The 16,596-nt window shown below is 45.7% G+C and overlaps 1 protein-coding gene across 10 annotated transcripts in view; it reads left to right on the plus strand.

Moving 5' to 3' along the window:
• Window positions 1-16,596, plus strand: part of LOC139265566 (phosphatidylinositol-binding clathrin assembly protein-like) — a 156,920-nt gene that overhangs the window by 118,764 nt on the left and 21,560 nt on the right. For 4 of the 10 annotated variants that reach the window (XM_070882653.1, XM_070882644.1, XM_070882645.1 and 1 more), the window contains 3 exons: window positions 2,145-2,228; window positions 3,505-3,570; window positions 5,299-5,409. In XM_070882653.1, the coding sequence (XP_070738754.1) occupies window positions 2,145-2,228; window positions 3,505-3,570; window positions 5,299-5,409 (261 nt within the window). Of the gene's footprint in view, window positions 1-2,144; window positions 2,229-3,504; window positions 3,571-5,298; window positions 5,410-16,596 lie in introns of those variants that run through there. The other 6 variants (XM_070882649.1, XM_070882650.1, XM_070882651.1 and 3 more) reach the window with 4 other exon arrangements.

The raw sequence follows: 16,596 nt of genomic DNA on the forward strand, positions 1-16,596 counted from the left end.
GATCCTTGACTTAAAATCCTCGGGTTCTGTGACTCCACTCCTTCTTTTGAGTTGGACTGAAAAACCTCTCCACCAAATTCCTACTATTGCCAAATTCTCAGCTTCCACTCGTTGCGATCCACTCTGAGATTTAACCAGTTTTGTCTCCAAGCTCTGATTTTGCAAACTGGTGCCTAATATATACCTTTTGAGAATCAAACAAGTTATAACTATTTAATTAGCTTCTAGCTCTCAGCCTTCTGATTTTTGAATATTACTCCTGTTTTCAGATCAGACACAACAGTTTTTGAAGGAACCAATTAAGTAATAAATGCTGACTGTCTTCTCAAATTATAATGCTAAAAGGAGTTGATGTGTATTGGCACATCCTCAGCACCTTTTTCCTCGTTGAACTTTATTCAATCCATGTGTACCATGAAGCTGTCAGTACAGACAGAAGATAAATGGCACCATGAACCAAACTGGGAAAGTGGCTTTCGTGTGTTACGGCACGTTACATTTTTCAGGGCGAGAGGGAGAAGTGTATTATCGGGTGTAACCATAAAATCAGAAGGATCATTTACCTGAAATTAATCTGATAGTCCTTCAGCATTACAGTGACTGAATTGCAAGTACTCCTGAACAATGGCAGAGAGGCAGTACACAATGTTTTCAAAACATGGCTGATTAAAATTTAAGTATATAAAATTGGCTGAGGCAGGAAGCAAAAGACAATGGTTGATGTGTGTTTTTGAGACTGGAAGGCTGTTTCGAGTGGGGTCCCACAGGGCTCCGTACTTTTTGTGGTATATATTGATGATTTAGACTTGAACGTAGGGGATATGATTAAGAAGTTTGCAGATGATGCAAAAATTGGTGCTGTGGTTGATAATGAAGAAAGCTGCAGACTGCAGCAAGATATCAATGAATTAGTCAGGTGGGTAGAACAGTGGCAAATGGAATTCAATCTGGAGAAGTGAGAGGTAATGCATTTGGGAAGGGCTAACGAGGCAAGGGGATACACATTAAATGGTAGGACACTAAAGTGTAGAGGAACAAAGAGACCTTGGAGTGCATGTCCACAGATCTCTGAAGGTAGCAGGCCAGGTAGATAAGGTGGTTAAGAAGGCATATGGAATACTTACCTTTATTAGCCGAGGCCGGGAGGTTATGTTTGAATTGTATAAAACACTAGTTAGGCCACAGCTAGAGTACTGCGTGCAGTTCTGGTCACCACATTACAGAAAAGCAGTGATTGCAATAGAGAGAGCACAGAGGAGATTTATGAGGATGTTGCTTGAACTGGAGAATTTTAGCTATGAAGAAAGATTGGATAGGCTGGGTTTGTTTTCTTTGGAACAGAGGAGGCTGAGGGGAGATTTATTGAGGTGTATAAAATTATGAGGGACCTAGAGGAAGGACCTATTTCCCTTAGCAGAGGGGTCAACAATCAGGGGACATAGATTTAAAGTCATTGGGAGGGGATTTGAGGGGGAAAATTTTCACCGAGGATGGTGGGGGTCTGGAACTCACTGCCTGAAAGGGTGATAGAGGCAGAAACCCTCATTACATTTAAAAAGTACTTGGATGTGCACTTGAAGTGCTGTAACCAACAAGGCTACGGACTAAGAGCTGGCAAATAGGATTATGCTGGGTAGCTCTGTTTCGGCCGGCGTGGACACGATGGTCCAAAATGACTTCCTTCCGTGCTGTAAATTTCTATGATTCTATGACGGGAAGTTCAGACGGATACTTTTTTTGGTCTTTCTGTCTGAATGTTGGTTGCGAAATCAAACTAAGCACTTTAGTTTACACTTGTTTTCTGGCAAGTGCTCTAGTATAACTCAATTTTCAAACATTCTGAACCCTTCCATCATAGCTATCTTGGATGAGTGTTCCAAAAAAAATCTATTGGGCAGTGCTGCTGTTTTGTTTTTTTCATTAAAATTGTGGAGAGCCTTTACACCAAATGAAAAATAGTTTTAAATGTATTTACACTTTTGACATTTCAGAAATAAAATCCTTTTGAAAAATTGCATGAAATGAGTACTTGCATGCTTCATGTGGTCACATTCACATCTGATAAAAACATTTCACCAAGTCAATGGGGATAGTGAAAGAGAAGAAATTTAGTTCTGCACATAATTTCTGTAACTCTTTCCTAGATGTATTCAACTCTTTCCCTGAACCAAGTCCTGCTACATCTACAAAAATTGAACACTTTCCTGAGGTAGACATCTTTGCTGCAGGTATCTAATGTGCATAATCATTGCAGTGCAGTGGCAACTTGTCTTGATCTATTCGAAGTTACAATTGTAGAAATTAGACTACAGAAAATGGCCATTTGGGCCACCATGCTAGCTCCAACATTCAACAACAACTTGTATTCATATCATTCCTTTAACATAGTAAAACATCCCAAAGTGCTTCACAGGAGCATTATCAAATGAAACTTGATAACAAGCTATGTAAGAAGATATTTGGGGCAGATGACCAAAAGCTTTGGCAAAGAGGTAGATTTTAAGGAGTGTCATAAAAGAGGGTAGAGAAGTAGGCGGGAAAGGTTTAGGGAATTCCAGAACTTAGAGCCTTGACATCTGAAGGCACGGCCGCCAATGGTGGAACAATTGAAATCGGTGATGCTCGAGGCCAGAATTGGAGGAGCGCAGAGATCTGAGGGTTGTAGGGCTGGAGATTGCAGGGATAGGGAGGGGCGAGGCTGTGGAGGGATTTGAAAAGCAGGATGAGTATTTTAGAATTGAGGCATTGCTTAACCAGGAGTCAATGTAGGTTAGCAACCACAGGAGTGATGGTTAAACAGGACTTGGTGCAAGTTAGGAGATGGGCAACAAAGTTTTGGATGACCTCAAGTAGGGAACGCAGCTTGTGGCGGGAACCGAAGACAATGGCTTCAGTCTTCCCAATATTTAGTTGGAGGAAATAACTGCTCATCCAGCACTGGATGCCAGACAAGCCAGTGGAGGGGTTGAGAGGTGTGGTGATGTGGAGCTATCTACTCTAATCCCATTTCCATTATATAATCAGAAATTGAATATGTTGATTCTCAGATGGACTGCCATATCCTATTTTCTCAAATTAAATTTTAATTGCCACAGTTATTTCACAGGATAACTCTGTTTAGTTGAAATCTTCTGTTCTCTTTTTCAAGGAAGAAAAATCTAGTATTTTGGATGATCTGTAATTGTCAGAATTTTAATTACTAGGTTTTTTTAAATCAAGAATATATATAAGCATATAATTGTTTCTGAAGGGGTGTGAATTTTAGCTTGGTATGATTAGGTGGCAGTATGGCATAAATGTTCACCTGATTTTATATTTGATGAACTGTAGAGGTATAATTTAAATTATGCATCCAGGTACCTAGTGCATGAAAATGCAGTCACAGTCGGTGCATTTGTTGAATTGTTAGTGTAAATGCAGAGGCTAACAGATGGAGATTGCAGTATTCTGCTCCTTGGGATAACACTAACCTTCATATCTGAATATCCCTTTTTTCTGCATCAGATTCTTTCACCTCAAAAGGACCTGCTTCTGTTCCTGAAGTTATTTCTACCCATGATCCCTTTCTTGGTGAGTTGCTTCCTGATGAGAGGTATGGTGTCTGCCTCTTTCTTGCTGCCTCCCTTGGCATACACACCTGCTCCCTGCTTCTCACGCACTCAATCTCTCATGTTTTTTTTACACACGTGCTGTTGTGTTGCGCTCTCGACTGCTCATCGCCTCTTCCTCGCGTGCACATGCATTCCCTTTGTTTCGCCCTTTCCATCATGCACTTTCTCGTCCACACTCATCGCCCCACCCTGTCACTCATGTTTTTCCACTGCATCTCTCTTGTCTCTCTCGCTGTCCTCGTGTGTTTTCTCTCCCGTGTTTCCCCACACTCGTTTTTCTGTACAATCCTTTCAATGATGGAAACATTTCATCCTGTCACAAGATGAGACAAATGATTATGAATGAGGAAAGCCATTTGACCTATATTAATTCATCCAGCCAGAAATATCCTAAAGTCCCCCATTTAGCATCCAGTTCCAGGGTTTTCACTTTCACTACTCCCTAGTAGTCGATTCCATACTTTGGGCACTTTGTGTGAAGAATTTCCTGATCAGTCGTAAATTTACCTCCTTCTGGTTTGAACCTGTGTCATCTTGTCTTGCACTCATTCCTCTTTTCCACTTCTTTCGCTATCTTGTATATGTCCATAAGTTCACTTCTTGGCTGCCTCCTGTCCTTTTATCTCAGTGACCAGAAATAGATACAATTCTTAAAAGTACAGTCAGACTTCTATACTGTTTGGTAACAACTTCCTTTAACTTGTATCTTACTGTGTTGGCACACATCTTAGTCGTTGACCTGAGCGGCATATGCAGGGCCTGAGAGCAAGCTAACTGTGATTCATGTGTTGCCAAAAGTACACAAATCAAGAGAGAAAGAAATTAAGTTACAAGAATCATTTTTTTTAGCTGCAAGGAGATATATTTGAGAAATTTAAAGTATGTAACATAAAGTAACGAGTTTGGTTTTGCATGTGTTTATAATGTAATTAACAAGTACAAATTACTGAATTGAACAAGTTTGCTTGTGGTCAGATTTGGCTATTGGAGTATTGGCCATGAATCACTGACTGTGGATATGTATTTTAAAGTAGTTCAGTCATGCCTTGGGTATATGATGTAGCTTTTAATTTTTTTTAGTCTTAAGATACTTTTGCTCTTTATGTAGTTGTAATGTTGCCATTGCTGAATATTCCTGCAGTCGATAAAGTACAACTGCAACAGATTTATAATATGTAAAGTGAAGTTCTTGAGCATCCATCTTTTGAAATCATCCTTGGAAACAACTGGCAGACAACCATGCACTAAAAGGAAGTAACTGTGCTGGTATGATCATTTGGGCAAATTATAGCACAATTGCATTTTTTTTCCTAGAAACATCCCTCAGTAAAAGAATGGAATTTGTGTATTAGTGTCAGCTCTCTTACCTCTGACTCTGAAGGTTGTGTGTTCTGGCCCCACTATGTACTTTAGGCTGGTGCTTAAGTGTAGTTCTAAGGAAATGCATTGTCAGAGGTGTTTTCCTTTGAATGCGACATTAAAAACCTTGCTGTTTGTAGGATCTTGACTATGCAAGCTGGCTGCTACATTTCAAAAGTAATCTATTTGTTGCAAAAGACTTTGGGACATCCTGCAGGTATGATAGGACATTATATAAAGTCAGTCTCTGTCTGTCTCTCTCTTTCCACCCCCCCGGCCTTTCTCTTTCTGTTTTCTTGATAATGACTCTGTTAAACTTTTATTCTAGGATATGCTCCTCAACCAGTCCCACAGATGATTGCTCCATCAACAATGAATGTGGACTTCGACTCTGTGTTTGGATCCAAAGCGGGCCTCAGTGATGCCAAGAATGCAAGCGGTAAACACCTAGTGCTAATTTACATTACATACACTAAATCCTTCAGTACATAGCAAATTACAGCACCATTGCACAGTAAAATTGTCAGTGTACTCTAGCAGAGCTACTTTTTAAAAAGTATTACAACCTCTAATTTTTCCCACATGCAAGGTACTCAACATTCCTCATCCTCGAGGTGGGTATACTGGCCTGTCTTTGGTTAGCTGACAAGAGACTTGGGCCTAGATGCTTGGCTGTGCAGCACCCATTTTTCCTCTTGGCGAGCCCATTAGGTGTCCGCAGCTCGCCGACCCAATGATAGTGAGGCCCAATATCGGGTGCACCTCGAGACAATCTATTCAGGTGTAGGGACCATTTCAATTGGTTTTCTAGCTTCCATTTTCATTATTATATTTTTTTTGTCAAATATTCTGCTTATCAATAGCTGACCCTGTCTTCCCTCTTCTCTGCCTCTCTCCACACTACTTAGAATGTGTGATACCTGAATTTACAGAGATCTATTGTATGTATACTTTCACTATAAATGGACCACATTGTAGCAATGCTAAATGAGTTGTCTCAATGTGAAAACTAATTTTTTTTTTAATATAAATGTCTTTGGAATTTATTGTCTATTGAGTGGTCCCCTAATGTGCCGCATGGAGCTCTGATGTTGATTCAATTTTCTTCTTGCTCATTCTCTTCACATGCTACCACTTTGGGCTGATGTCTTCTTGCTGAATGAATGGGTGAGTTGGAATTTATTGCATGACTGTGGTTGAAGTTTGGTAACTAGCGATCATATTTTACTTTTTGTTCTCACCGATAATCTAAGACAGTTGGTTGTGAACACAGTATACGTGTAGGACTTTCTGTGTCTGTGTCCCTATGTCTGTGTGTTTCTCTTTGTCAGTATAATGTTTTGCTGTGGACATAGTGTAAGCAAAACAATCTTTTAGAAAAAAGCTATTGACTCTACTGATAGAATGTTACTTCTAATGAATACTTTACCGCTAGCCAGTTAAACTGATTACATAGAAACATAGAAATTAGGTGCAGGAGCAGGCCATTCGGCCCTTCGAGCCTGCACCGCCATTCAATAAGATCGTGTCTGATCATTCAACCTCAGTACCCCTTTCCTGCTTTCTATCCATACCCCTTGATCCCTTTGGCCGTAAGAGCCATATCTAACTCCCTTTTGAATAAATCTAACGAACTGGCCTCAACAACTTTCTGCGGTAGAGAATTCCACAGGTTAAGCATTCTCTGAGTGAAGTTTCTCCTCATCTCGGTCCTAAATGGCTTACCCCTTATTCTTAGACTGTGACCCCTGGTTCTGGGACTCCCCAGCAACGGGAACATTCTTCCTGCCTCTAACCTGTCCAATCCCTTCAGAATTTTATGTTTCTACGAGATCCCCTCTCATTCCTCTAAACTCCAGTGGGTACAAGCCCAGTTGATCCAGTCTCTCCTCATATGTCAGTCCTGCCATCCCGGGAAATCAATCTGGTGAACCTTCGCTGTAATCCCTCAATAGCAAGAACGTCCTTCCTCAGATTAGGAGACCACAACTGAACACAATATTCCAGGTGTGGCCTCACCAAGGCCCTGTACAACTGCACTAAGACCTCCCTGCTTCGATACTCATCCTCTAGCTATGAAGGCCAACATGCCATTTGCCGCCTTCATCGCCTGCTGTACCTGCATGCCAAACTTCAATGACTGATGTACCATGACACCCAGGTCTCGTTGCACCTCCCCTTTTCCTAATCTGTCACCATTCAGATATTAATCTGTCTTCCTGTTTTTGCCACCAAAGTGGATAACGTCACGTTTATCCACATTATACTGCATCTGCCATGCAATTGCCCACTCACCTAACTTGCCCAAGTCACTCTGCAGCCTCTTGGCATCCTCCTCACAGCTCACACCGCCACACGCCATCTGCAAACTTAGATATTACATTCAATTCCTTCATCTAAATCATTGATGTATATTGTAAATAGCTGGGGTCTCAGCACTGAACCCTGCGGCACCCCACTCTTCACTGCCTGCCATTCTGAAAAGGACCCGTTTATTCCGACTCTCTGCTTTCTGTCTGCCAACCAGTTCTCTATCCACGTCAATACATTACCCCCATACCATGTGCTTTAATTTTGCGCACTAATCTCTTGTGTGGGACCTTGTCAAAAGCCTTTTGAAAGTCCAAATACACCACATCCACTGGTTCTGCCTTGTCCACTCTACTAGTTACATCCTCAAAAAATTCTAGAAGATTTGTCAAGCATGATTTCCCTTTCATAAATCCATGCTGACTTGGACCGATCCTGTCACTGCTTTCCAAATGCACTACTATTTCATCTTTAATAATTGATTCCAACATTTTCCCCACCACCGATGTCGGGCTAACCGGTCTATAATTCCTTGTTTTCTCTCCCTCCTTTTTTTTTTTAAAAAGTGGTGTTACATTAGCTACCCTCCAGGCCATAGGAACTGATCCAGAGTCAATAGAATGTTGGAAAATGATCACCAATGCACCCACTATTTGTAGGGCCACTTCCTTAAGTACTCTGGGATGCAACCTATCAGGCCCTGGGGATTTATCTTGACCTATGTTTATTCAAAAATTATCCTATAAACACACCAAGACTGATCTGCCAATTGGTTTCAAGAAAGCAAAGTAATTTCATCTTGCAGGCTTAAAAGGGCTCACATACACTTCAACTGAATAATACACTCCAAGTTGATGCCAGAGTAGTGTGCCTTTTCGGCCATGGGGATTGAGACCTGATCGAGTTTGATGTGTAATCATTCATCAATAGATCTGGTTAGATCACTAGTTGTTTGCCAGGTGTACTCAACTTTGGGTGGCTCAGACTTGAAAGAGCGAAGACAGGAACTGTACCAGAGGAAATGACAGGGATGAGAGACATTGATGGTTTAGCTGGGGGTGAGGGCATTGAAAGCGAAAGTAGTTGATCAAACCTCAGTAGTGGTAACCTTGGCAAATGGAGTGCCAAAGGCTAGGTGGTTGGAAGTCTGAAAGTGCTTCGTAAACAACTTGTGCAAAAGTTTTTTTTTCCATGGGCAGATGCTAGGAGAATTGTGATTGAAGGACGGTGAGGGAAGTGGATGTTGAAGGGTATGAGAAGTGTCCTCACCGATGATCAAGACTGTGGGAGTATTGAGGCGTTGGAACAAGACGAAGGAGTGGACATGAATATGGGTATTATAGTTTATTTGGGGAAGAGATTTAGAGAGGACAGGAGGAGGCCAAAAAAAACACAGGTTTGTTTTTTTTTAAAGTTTACACCGCACACTTATCTCCTTGCATTCATAACTACAACAACAATTTGTATTTACATAGCACCTTTAATGTAATGAAACGTCCCAAGGTGTTTCACAGGAGTATTCTGAGATAACAAGTTTGACACCAAGCCTCTTAAGTAGAAAATAGCGCAGGGCTTGGCCAAAGAGGTATGTTTTAAAGAGCGTCTTGAAGGAGGAGAGATAGAGATGTGGAGAGGTTTAGGCAGTGAGTTCCAGAGCTTGGGGCCTAGGCAACAGAAGGCATGGCCACCAATGGTTGAGCGATTTATAATCAGGGATGCTCATGAGGGCAAAATTAGAGGAGCGCAGACATCTCGGGGCTTGTGGGGCTGGAGGCGATTAAGTGATAGGGAGGGGCAAGGCCATGGAGGAACTTGAAAATGAGGATAAGAATTTTGAAATCAAGGCGTTGCTTAACTAGAAGCCAACGCAGGTCAGCGAGCACAGGGGTGATGGGTGAGCAGGACTTGGTGCAAGTTAGGACACGGGCAGCCGAGTTTTGGATCATCTCTAGTTTAAGGTAGAATGTGGGAGGCCAGCAAAGAGTGCGTTGGAATAGTCAAGTCTATTCATGGATGAGGGCTTCAGCAGCGGATGAGCTGAGGCAAGGGCGGAGATGGGCGATGTTACGGATATGGAAATAGGTGTTCTTAGTTATGCTGTGGATATGTGGTCGAAAGCTCATTTCAGGGTCAAATATGACACTAAGGTTGCGAACAGTGTGGTTCAGCCTCAGACAGAAGTTGGGGAGTCTCCAAACACCCCTACACCCCATCTTACCCATTCACCCTCCACCACCCATCTACATCCTGCATATTCAACTTTCCTAGAGAAATGCCACACAAGATCAATAAACAGTACATCACGTTGGCCTTTAGATTATTGTGCATCTGTTGTGTAACAGTACTTAATATTGGATGCTTCTCACTTGGACTTGCAACGGATGGGCACTTTACCATTTTCAAGCAACGGTTAAACTGAGTGAACTGAACTTGTATCTATTTAACTTAACAGTTAGCTTTTGTTGCCTTAAAGGAACACAGCTCCACTTTGGCAGAATAATACATTGTGAATTAAATGGCATAAAAGTCCTGTTCCTATAATTTGCTATGTAATCAGATTAAGCATGAGAAACCCCACCAGAGATGATCAGTAAATGAGGAAATGTTGCATACTGATATGGTCTGCTATTTTGTAGCCCCTTTTTCTTTAAGTAAACTGCTTGATTATTTCTGCAAACAGATCCTGATGCTAGATTTTCCGCTTTTTTGCGCCTCTGTGCCCCGGAGTGGCGGTAAATGGTGTTTCTGGGCGCAACGCCGGGTGTCCAGGTTTTAGCGCCCAGCCAGTAAGTTAGGCTCGTGATTTGCGGTAAAAACTAATCGCCCCGCCCTCCAGTTTGACAGATCATGACGTCAATTGTCGTGCAACGCTGCTCATGTGCCCTGGATGGAAAATTTGTCTCTTGCGCCTCATTTAACGTCCACCCCAGAAAACATCTGGGAAAAAAAACTGCATTCCCAGGGTGCAGCAGGCGGTATTGGCGGTGTATTAAATGGAGGGAGGAGGATCTTGCATCACAGATCACATTGACTGCAACAGTGACACACAGCATGCTGTGTCAAGCTCCAACTTTCAAACAGCAGTTTTATCTGCAATTAGTGTCCTTACAAGGTCAGTGAGAGAATTTAATGGGGGCATTACTAGTTCACCAGCGTATCATGCTGGTTGCTATTGACAGGTGGCTTCAAGCTAGAAGGGCTGCTGACCATTTTGGGCCACGGATGAGGAGAGGCTGAAGACGTCTGGAGAGGAGGCCTTACCCCCCCCCCCCCACCCCACAGGTTTATAAGGACCAACGCTCATACCTCCAGCTTTCTGAGGAGCAGTATGTGAGAAGGCTGCGCTTCCGAAAGGAAGTGCTGACAGTGATATTCCATCTCCTACAGGCAGAGCAACAGCCTTCCAGTGCCAACACAACTGCGCTGCCTGTCGCAGTGAAGGTGACTGGTTCTGGCCTTCTATGCCTCAGGCCCCTTTCAGGCAGCAGCAGGGAACATATGCAGCATCTCTCAACGCTACACATAGCTGATTTGCCAAGTCATAAAGGGTCTGCACAGCCGCAGTATGGACTTCATAAAATTCCCAATGAGCAGGGACAGCCAGAATGAGAGGGCATATGGGATTGACAGAATTGCAGGCTTCCTAAGGGTTCAAGGAGCCATTGACTGTACATACGTGGCCTTGCGAGCACCATTTGACAATGCAGAGGTATTCAGAAACCGAAAGGGATACCACTCCCTAAACGTCCAGCTGGTGCGCGACTTCACACAGAGCATCCTCGCAGTGAATACCCGCTATCCGGGAGCAGACATGATGCTTTCATCTTGTGTGAGAGCAGTGTCTCACGAATGTTTCAGCGACAAAGGAAAGGGCAGGGCTGGCTGATCGAGGACAAAGGTTACAGCCTAGCCACCTGGCTCATGACCCCACCCCCCGCCCCCCTTCGTAACACCATCACAGGAGCAGAGCACCGAGCAGCGTACAACGAGAACCATGCAGCCACCCGCAACATCATCGAACAGACAATTGGGGTGCTCCAGCAGCGCCACCGATGCCTGGATCGCTCCGGAGGCAGCCTGCAATACTTCCCTCAACAGGTCTGCAAATTAATTGTGGTGTGCTGCATGCTGCACAACGTGACCATGAGGGGCCAGGCATTGCCAGTGGGGATTGCACTGTCTGCCACTCTCCCATGCCTGCTTCTCCTCCTCCTCCTCAATGAGGCCTCAGTGTCTACAGCAAGGCTGCTTGAGGGCTTCTGTGTTCGGGGGAGAGGTGCAGATGGCGTATGAGAGTGCTCTGGGCCTGGAAGGCCCGACTGTGGACTGCTGCGCCTCATCTTCGGAATCAGTCACTGGTAGCTCGGTTGTGCACCATGTAGGGTGCATGGTTGGAGAGTCAGTAGTGGGAGCTGGAATTCTGTCATCCTGAGGAAGGTCATTTCCTGGGAGCCACTGAGACTCGACATCCAGAGCACAATGTGTCTCCACAACTTGCTGGTCTGTTTCAGCACCATCCTTTCCCCATTGGACAGTGGGCATCATCATCATCAGAGGATGGCACCAGTCATCGACCGCATCACATCATCAAGCTGCAGTGTTGCTTGTGCCTGCGATTCGATCGATGCAGCAACGTGATCAATGACCCGCTCCACACACTCTGGAACGCGACTGTCACTGCCGGAGACCACCTGCCTCCTAGTGGGTAATGATGGCCTCGCTGGAGTCCTGAGTTGCACCAACAATGTATTATGCTGCCTCCGCAACAGTCGCAGAAAGTTTGTCGATGCTCTCTGGTACTGACCCAATGTAGCCATGAGCTCACGCTGCATGCCTGTTTTTTCCCTGGACATTTCCACCAAGCCCAGTTCCATGTCTGCCTGTTGTTGAGCAGACCTACTTTGCCGACTCTCCCTCTGGAGAGCTGGCCTCCGAGATTCCCCTCGCTGCACGTTGCTGTGGGTGACTGGGGCCAGGAGCCTCCAACAACTGGAAGCCAGGGAAATTGGGCTCATCTCCAGATGTGTTTTGCTGCGACGGGCCAACTGATGGGCGCTGCGGCTCAGGCATTGTAGTCTCGTCGCATGCCTCTTCATCTCCCCCATGGCCAGCTGTTGCGATTGTGGCTGTTCGTCTGCAAGCAGAAGACAACAGACGTGTGGTTAGCAGCAGGGTGGTGGGAAGGTGGCATTACACGTGTATATGTGAAGGCCCCGCACCACTTCATAAATACCTCTCAATGAAATCACATCAGTCGTGCAATCCATTTACATACCCTCACTACCTCAAGGGGGCTCAGCATAGCCCCCGGCAACTGTCCGAGCTGGTGCTCCAATGAGGGCAGACACCCATTCTTCCACATCTGTTAAGTCGAGGATCTGAGGCGGACCCCCGTCTGACTGGCACTGCTCATGCCTGTTGTGACAGCTTCGCCTGCAATGAGAAAAATAGAAAGGGTTCACCTCCTGTTGTGCCATATATGCCTACCATATTTCAAAAGCTGAGACTCTATGGATGTGCAAATGGCTTTACTTCAATCTATGTGGATGTTACATGAGCTTTGTGAGTAATTCGTAGGAGGCGAGAGGGAGGTAATCTTTATGAAACCCATATCAGCAGTGGGAGTGTATTGCGAGGAAGGTTCTCAATGATTAGGGAACAAGAGGGTATGTGCATCCTTAAGAGGCAATGGCTGGAGAAGTCAACCTTCAGCTTTATGATGCATTGTGAAACCCACACCACAGCCTGCAAGGCTTTGAGTGTGGCCAGATACATGAAAGACTTCACATAGTGTCTGACATTCATATTGTAAGGATAGCAGGCATACATAAATGTGATGGGTAATCACCCTGATGACTCGGGTAAGGTTGTTGAACTTTTTGCGGCATTGGTTGCCAGTTCTGGCAACCGTGTGTCGCAGAAACTACCCGGACAATTTCACGCCATAATCGTTTGAAAATTGTTGCCAGCTGTCTCCCTCCCCCAACCAGATGGACTGATGTCCACCTCCTCTCCACTGCATGGACTAAGGTCTCAGCAGCCTCCGTTGAGAAACACCTGGCATGCTGCCTGGCCTCCTGCTGCTCTATCTCTGCAGCAGTGCCAGAAATCGGGCAGGTTATCTGCGCATGCGCGGAGGAAGCCACCGCGCCCTGAAATAACGTCTGCGTCCAAGAAAATAAATGCGCCTGCGCAAAATGGCTGGCTCTTTTACCGCTGCGATTTTCGGCTCGGGCGCACAAAGTCCATTGTGCAATGCCTGATTTAACACCCCGATCATGGATCCTCTCTTTTTGCTGAAATTTCGAGTCGAAGGCGCAAACCTTTTTCAGGCGTTATCGGAATCACCCCGCCACGATTAGCGCCCCAAAGTCGGTAAAGCCGAAAATCCAGCCCCCTGTTTTTAATGAAATGCAATCTATTTATTTCTCCTTGCTGCAGTACTAGTTAGTGTAGCCCAGGTCACACACTTAATTTCAATTAAGGTAAATTGCCTGCTGAAGAGTGAGATATTTGCTGTCTATCCAAAAACAGAAAACATTCATGGTACTTGATCACTCAGTACAGGCTAAACTATTGACCAGATTTGTATTTATAATAATTATTGACAGAAGCAAACATAAACAAAATGGCATACAACACAGTTAATAATTTATAGTCGTCGTCGTTCCCATCATCATCATCATAGGCGGTCTCTCGGAATCGAGGAAGACTTGCTTCCACTCCCAAAGTGAGTTCTTTGATGGCTGAACAGTCCGATACGAGAGCCACAGACCCTGTTACAGGTGAGACAGACATTTGTCGGGGGAAGAGGTTGGTAGGGCTGGTTTGCCGCGCGCTCCTTCCGTTGCCTGCGCCTGGCCTCTTGATGCTCCTTGCGTCGAGACTCAAAAAGCTCAACGCTCTCCCGGATGGACTTTCTCCACCTCGGGCGGTCTGCGGCCAGGGTCTCCCAGGTGTCAGTGGTGGTGTCGCGCTTTACCAGGGAGGCTTTGAGGGTGTCTTTATAACGTTTCCACTGTCCTCCTTTGGCTCGTTTACCATGAAGGAACTCCGCATAAAGCATTTGCTTAGGGAGTCTCGTATCTGGCATGCGTACTATGTAGCCTGCCCAGCAAAGCTGATCGAGTGTGATCAGCGCTTCAATACTGGGGATGTTAGCCTGGTCGAGGACACTGATGTTGGTGCACCTGTCCTCCCAGGAGATTTGCAGGATCTTGCGGAGACATCGTTGGCGATATATCTCCAGCGACTTGAGGTGCCTTCTGTACATCTTCAATGCCTCAAACCCATACAGAAGGGCGAGTATTACTACAGCCCTATAGACCATGAGTTTGGTGGTAGATTTGAGGGCCTGGTCTTCAAACATTCTTTGCCGCAGGTGGCCGAAGGCTGCACTGGCGCACTGCAGGCGATGCTGAATCTCCACATCAATGTCTGCCTTTGTTGATAAGAGGCTCTCGAGATATGGGAAATGGTCCACGTTGTCTAGGGCTGCGCCGTGGATCTTGATTGGAGGGCAGTGCTGTGCAGTGATGACAGGCTGGTGAAAGACCCTTGTCTTACGGATGTTAAGCGTAAGGCTCATGCTTTCATGTGCCTCAGTGAATACATTGACTATATCCTGGAGTTCAGCCTCTGAATGTGCACAGACGCAGGCATCGTCCGCATACTCAGCTCAACGACAGAGGTTGGGGTGATCTTGGACCTGGCCTGGAGGCGGCGTAGGTTAAACAGCTTCCCACTGGTTCTGTAGTTTAGTTCCACTCCAGCGGGGAGCTTGTTGATTGTGAGGTGGAGCATGGCGGCAAGGAAGATTGAGAAGAGGGATGGAGCGATAACGCAGCCCTGTTTGATCCCGATCCGGAAATGGATTGGTTCTGTAATGGATCCGTTGGTAAGGATCACGGCCTGCATGTCATCGTGAAGCAGGCGAAGGATGTTGACAAACTTTTGGGGGCATCCAAAACGGAGGAGGACATTCCATAGACCCTCACGGTTGACAGTGTCAAAGGCCTTTGTAAGATCGAAAAAGGCCATGTATAAGGGCTGGTGCTGCTCCCTGCATTTTTCCTGCAACTGGCGCGCTGCAAAGATCATGTCTGTTGTGCCCCGTAGGGGACGAAATTGCATTGTGATTCTGGGAAGAGTTCCTCGGCCACAGGGAGAAGTCGATTGAGGAGAACTCTAGCGACAACTTTCCCAGTGGCTGAAAGCGGGGAGATTCCCCTGTAGTTGCCGCAGTCGGACTTGTCCCCCTTTTTAAAGATAGTCACAATCACTGCATCTCTGAGATCTCCCGGCATGCTCTCCTCTCTCCCGATGAGAGAGATGAGGTCATGTATCCGCGCCAACAGCGCCTCTCCGCCATATTTTAGCGCCTCAGCAGGAATTCCATCTGCACCCGTAGCCTTGTTGTTCTTGAGCTGTTTTATGGCTTTGCCTACCTCGTGCAACGTTGGAGTTTCACTGAGTTGGTGGTGGGTCACATGCTGCGGGATGAAATAGAGAACACTCGAGTCAAAGGCAGAGTCTCGATTGAGGAGATCTTCAAAGTGCTCCTTCCATCGGGCCCTGACAGCCTTGGCGTCCTTGATGAGTGTTTCCCCGTTCTTGGCCAGGAGTGGGGTGGGGCCTTGGGAGTTTGGACCGTAGGTGGCCTTAACTGCAGTGAAGAATCGTCAAATATCGTGGCTGTCGGCCAGTTGTTGTATCTCCTGTGCTTTCTCCATCCACCACCTGTTCTTTAGGTCCCGAGTTTTTTGTTGGACCTGAGTCTTGAGCCATCTGTAATGTTGTTTTGCAGCTACCGAGTTGGGCTGTTGCTTGAGCTCAGAAATGCTTTGCGCTTGCGATCTATTAGTTCTTCGATCTCCTGATCATTTTCATCAAACCAGTCCCGATGTTTTCTGGTTGAGTGACCAAGTGTCTCTTCACAGGCACTGGCTATAGAGGCCTGGAGGGCAGACCAAGCGCTATGGGGATTCAGCATCTCAGGGTCATCAAGGCACGCCAGATTGGCTGTGAGGCGCTGACTGTATAGGGCTCTCTTAGCTGGGTGTCTCAGTGCCCCGGCATTAACTTTTTTGCAGAACTGCTTCTGCTGTCCCCTCTGCTTTGGGGCAATGTTAATTTGATGATGGATCGGATTAGACGGTGGTCCGTCCAGCAGTCGTCAGCTCCTGTCATAGCGCGGGTGATGCGCACATCCTTGCGATCCCTGGCTCGGACGATGACATAGTCAAGCATGTGCCAATGTTTGGAGCGAGGGTGTTGCCACGATGCCTTGTATTTGTCCCTCTGGCGGAACGGTGTT

Source organism: Pristiophorus japonicus, chromosome 6 (assembly GCF_044704955.1).
Source record: "Pristiophorus japonicus isolate sPriJap1 chromosome 6, sPriJap1.hap1, whole genome shotgun sequence".
Lineage (NCBI taxonomy): Eukaryota > Metazoa > Chordata > Chondrichthyes > Pristiophoridae > Pristiophorus > Pristiophorus japonicus.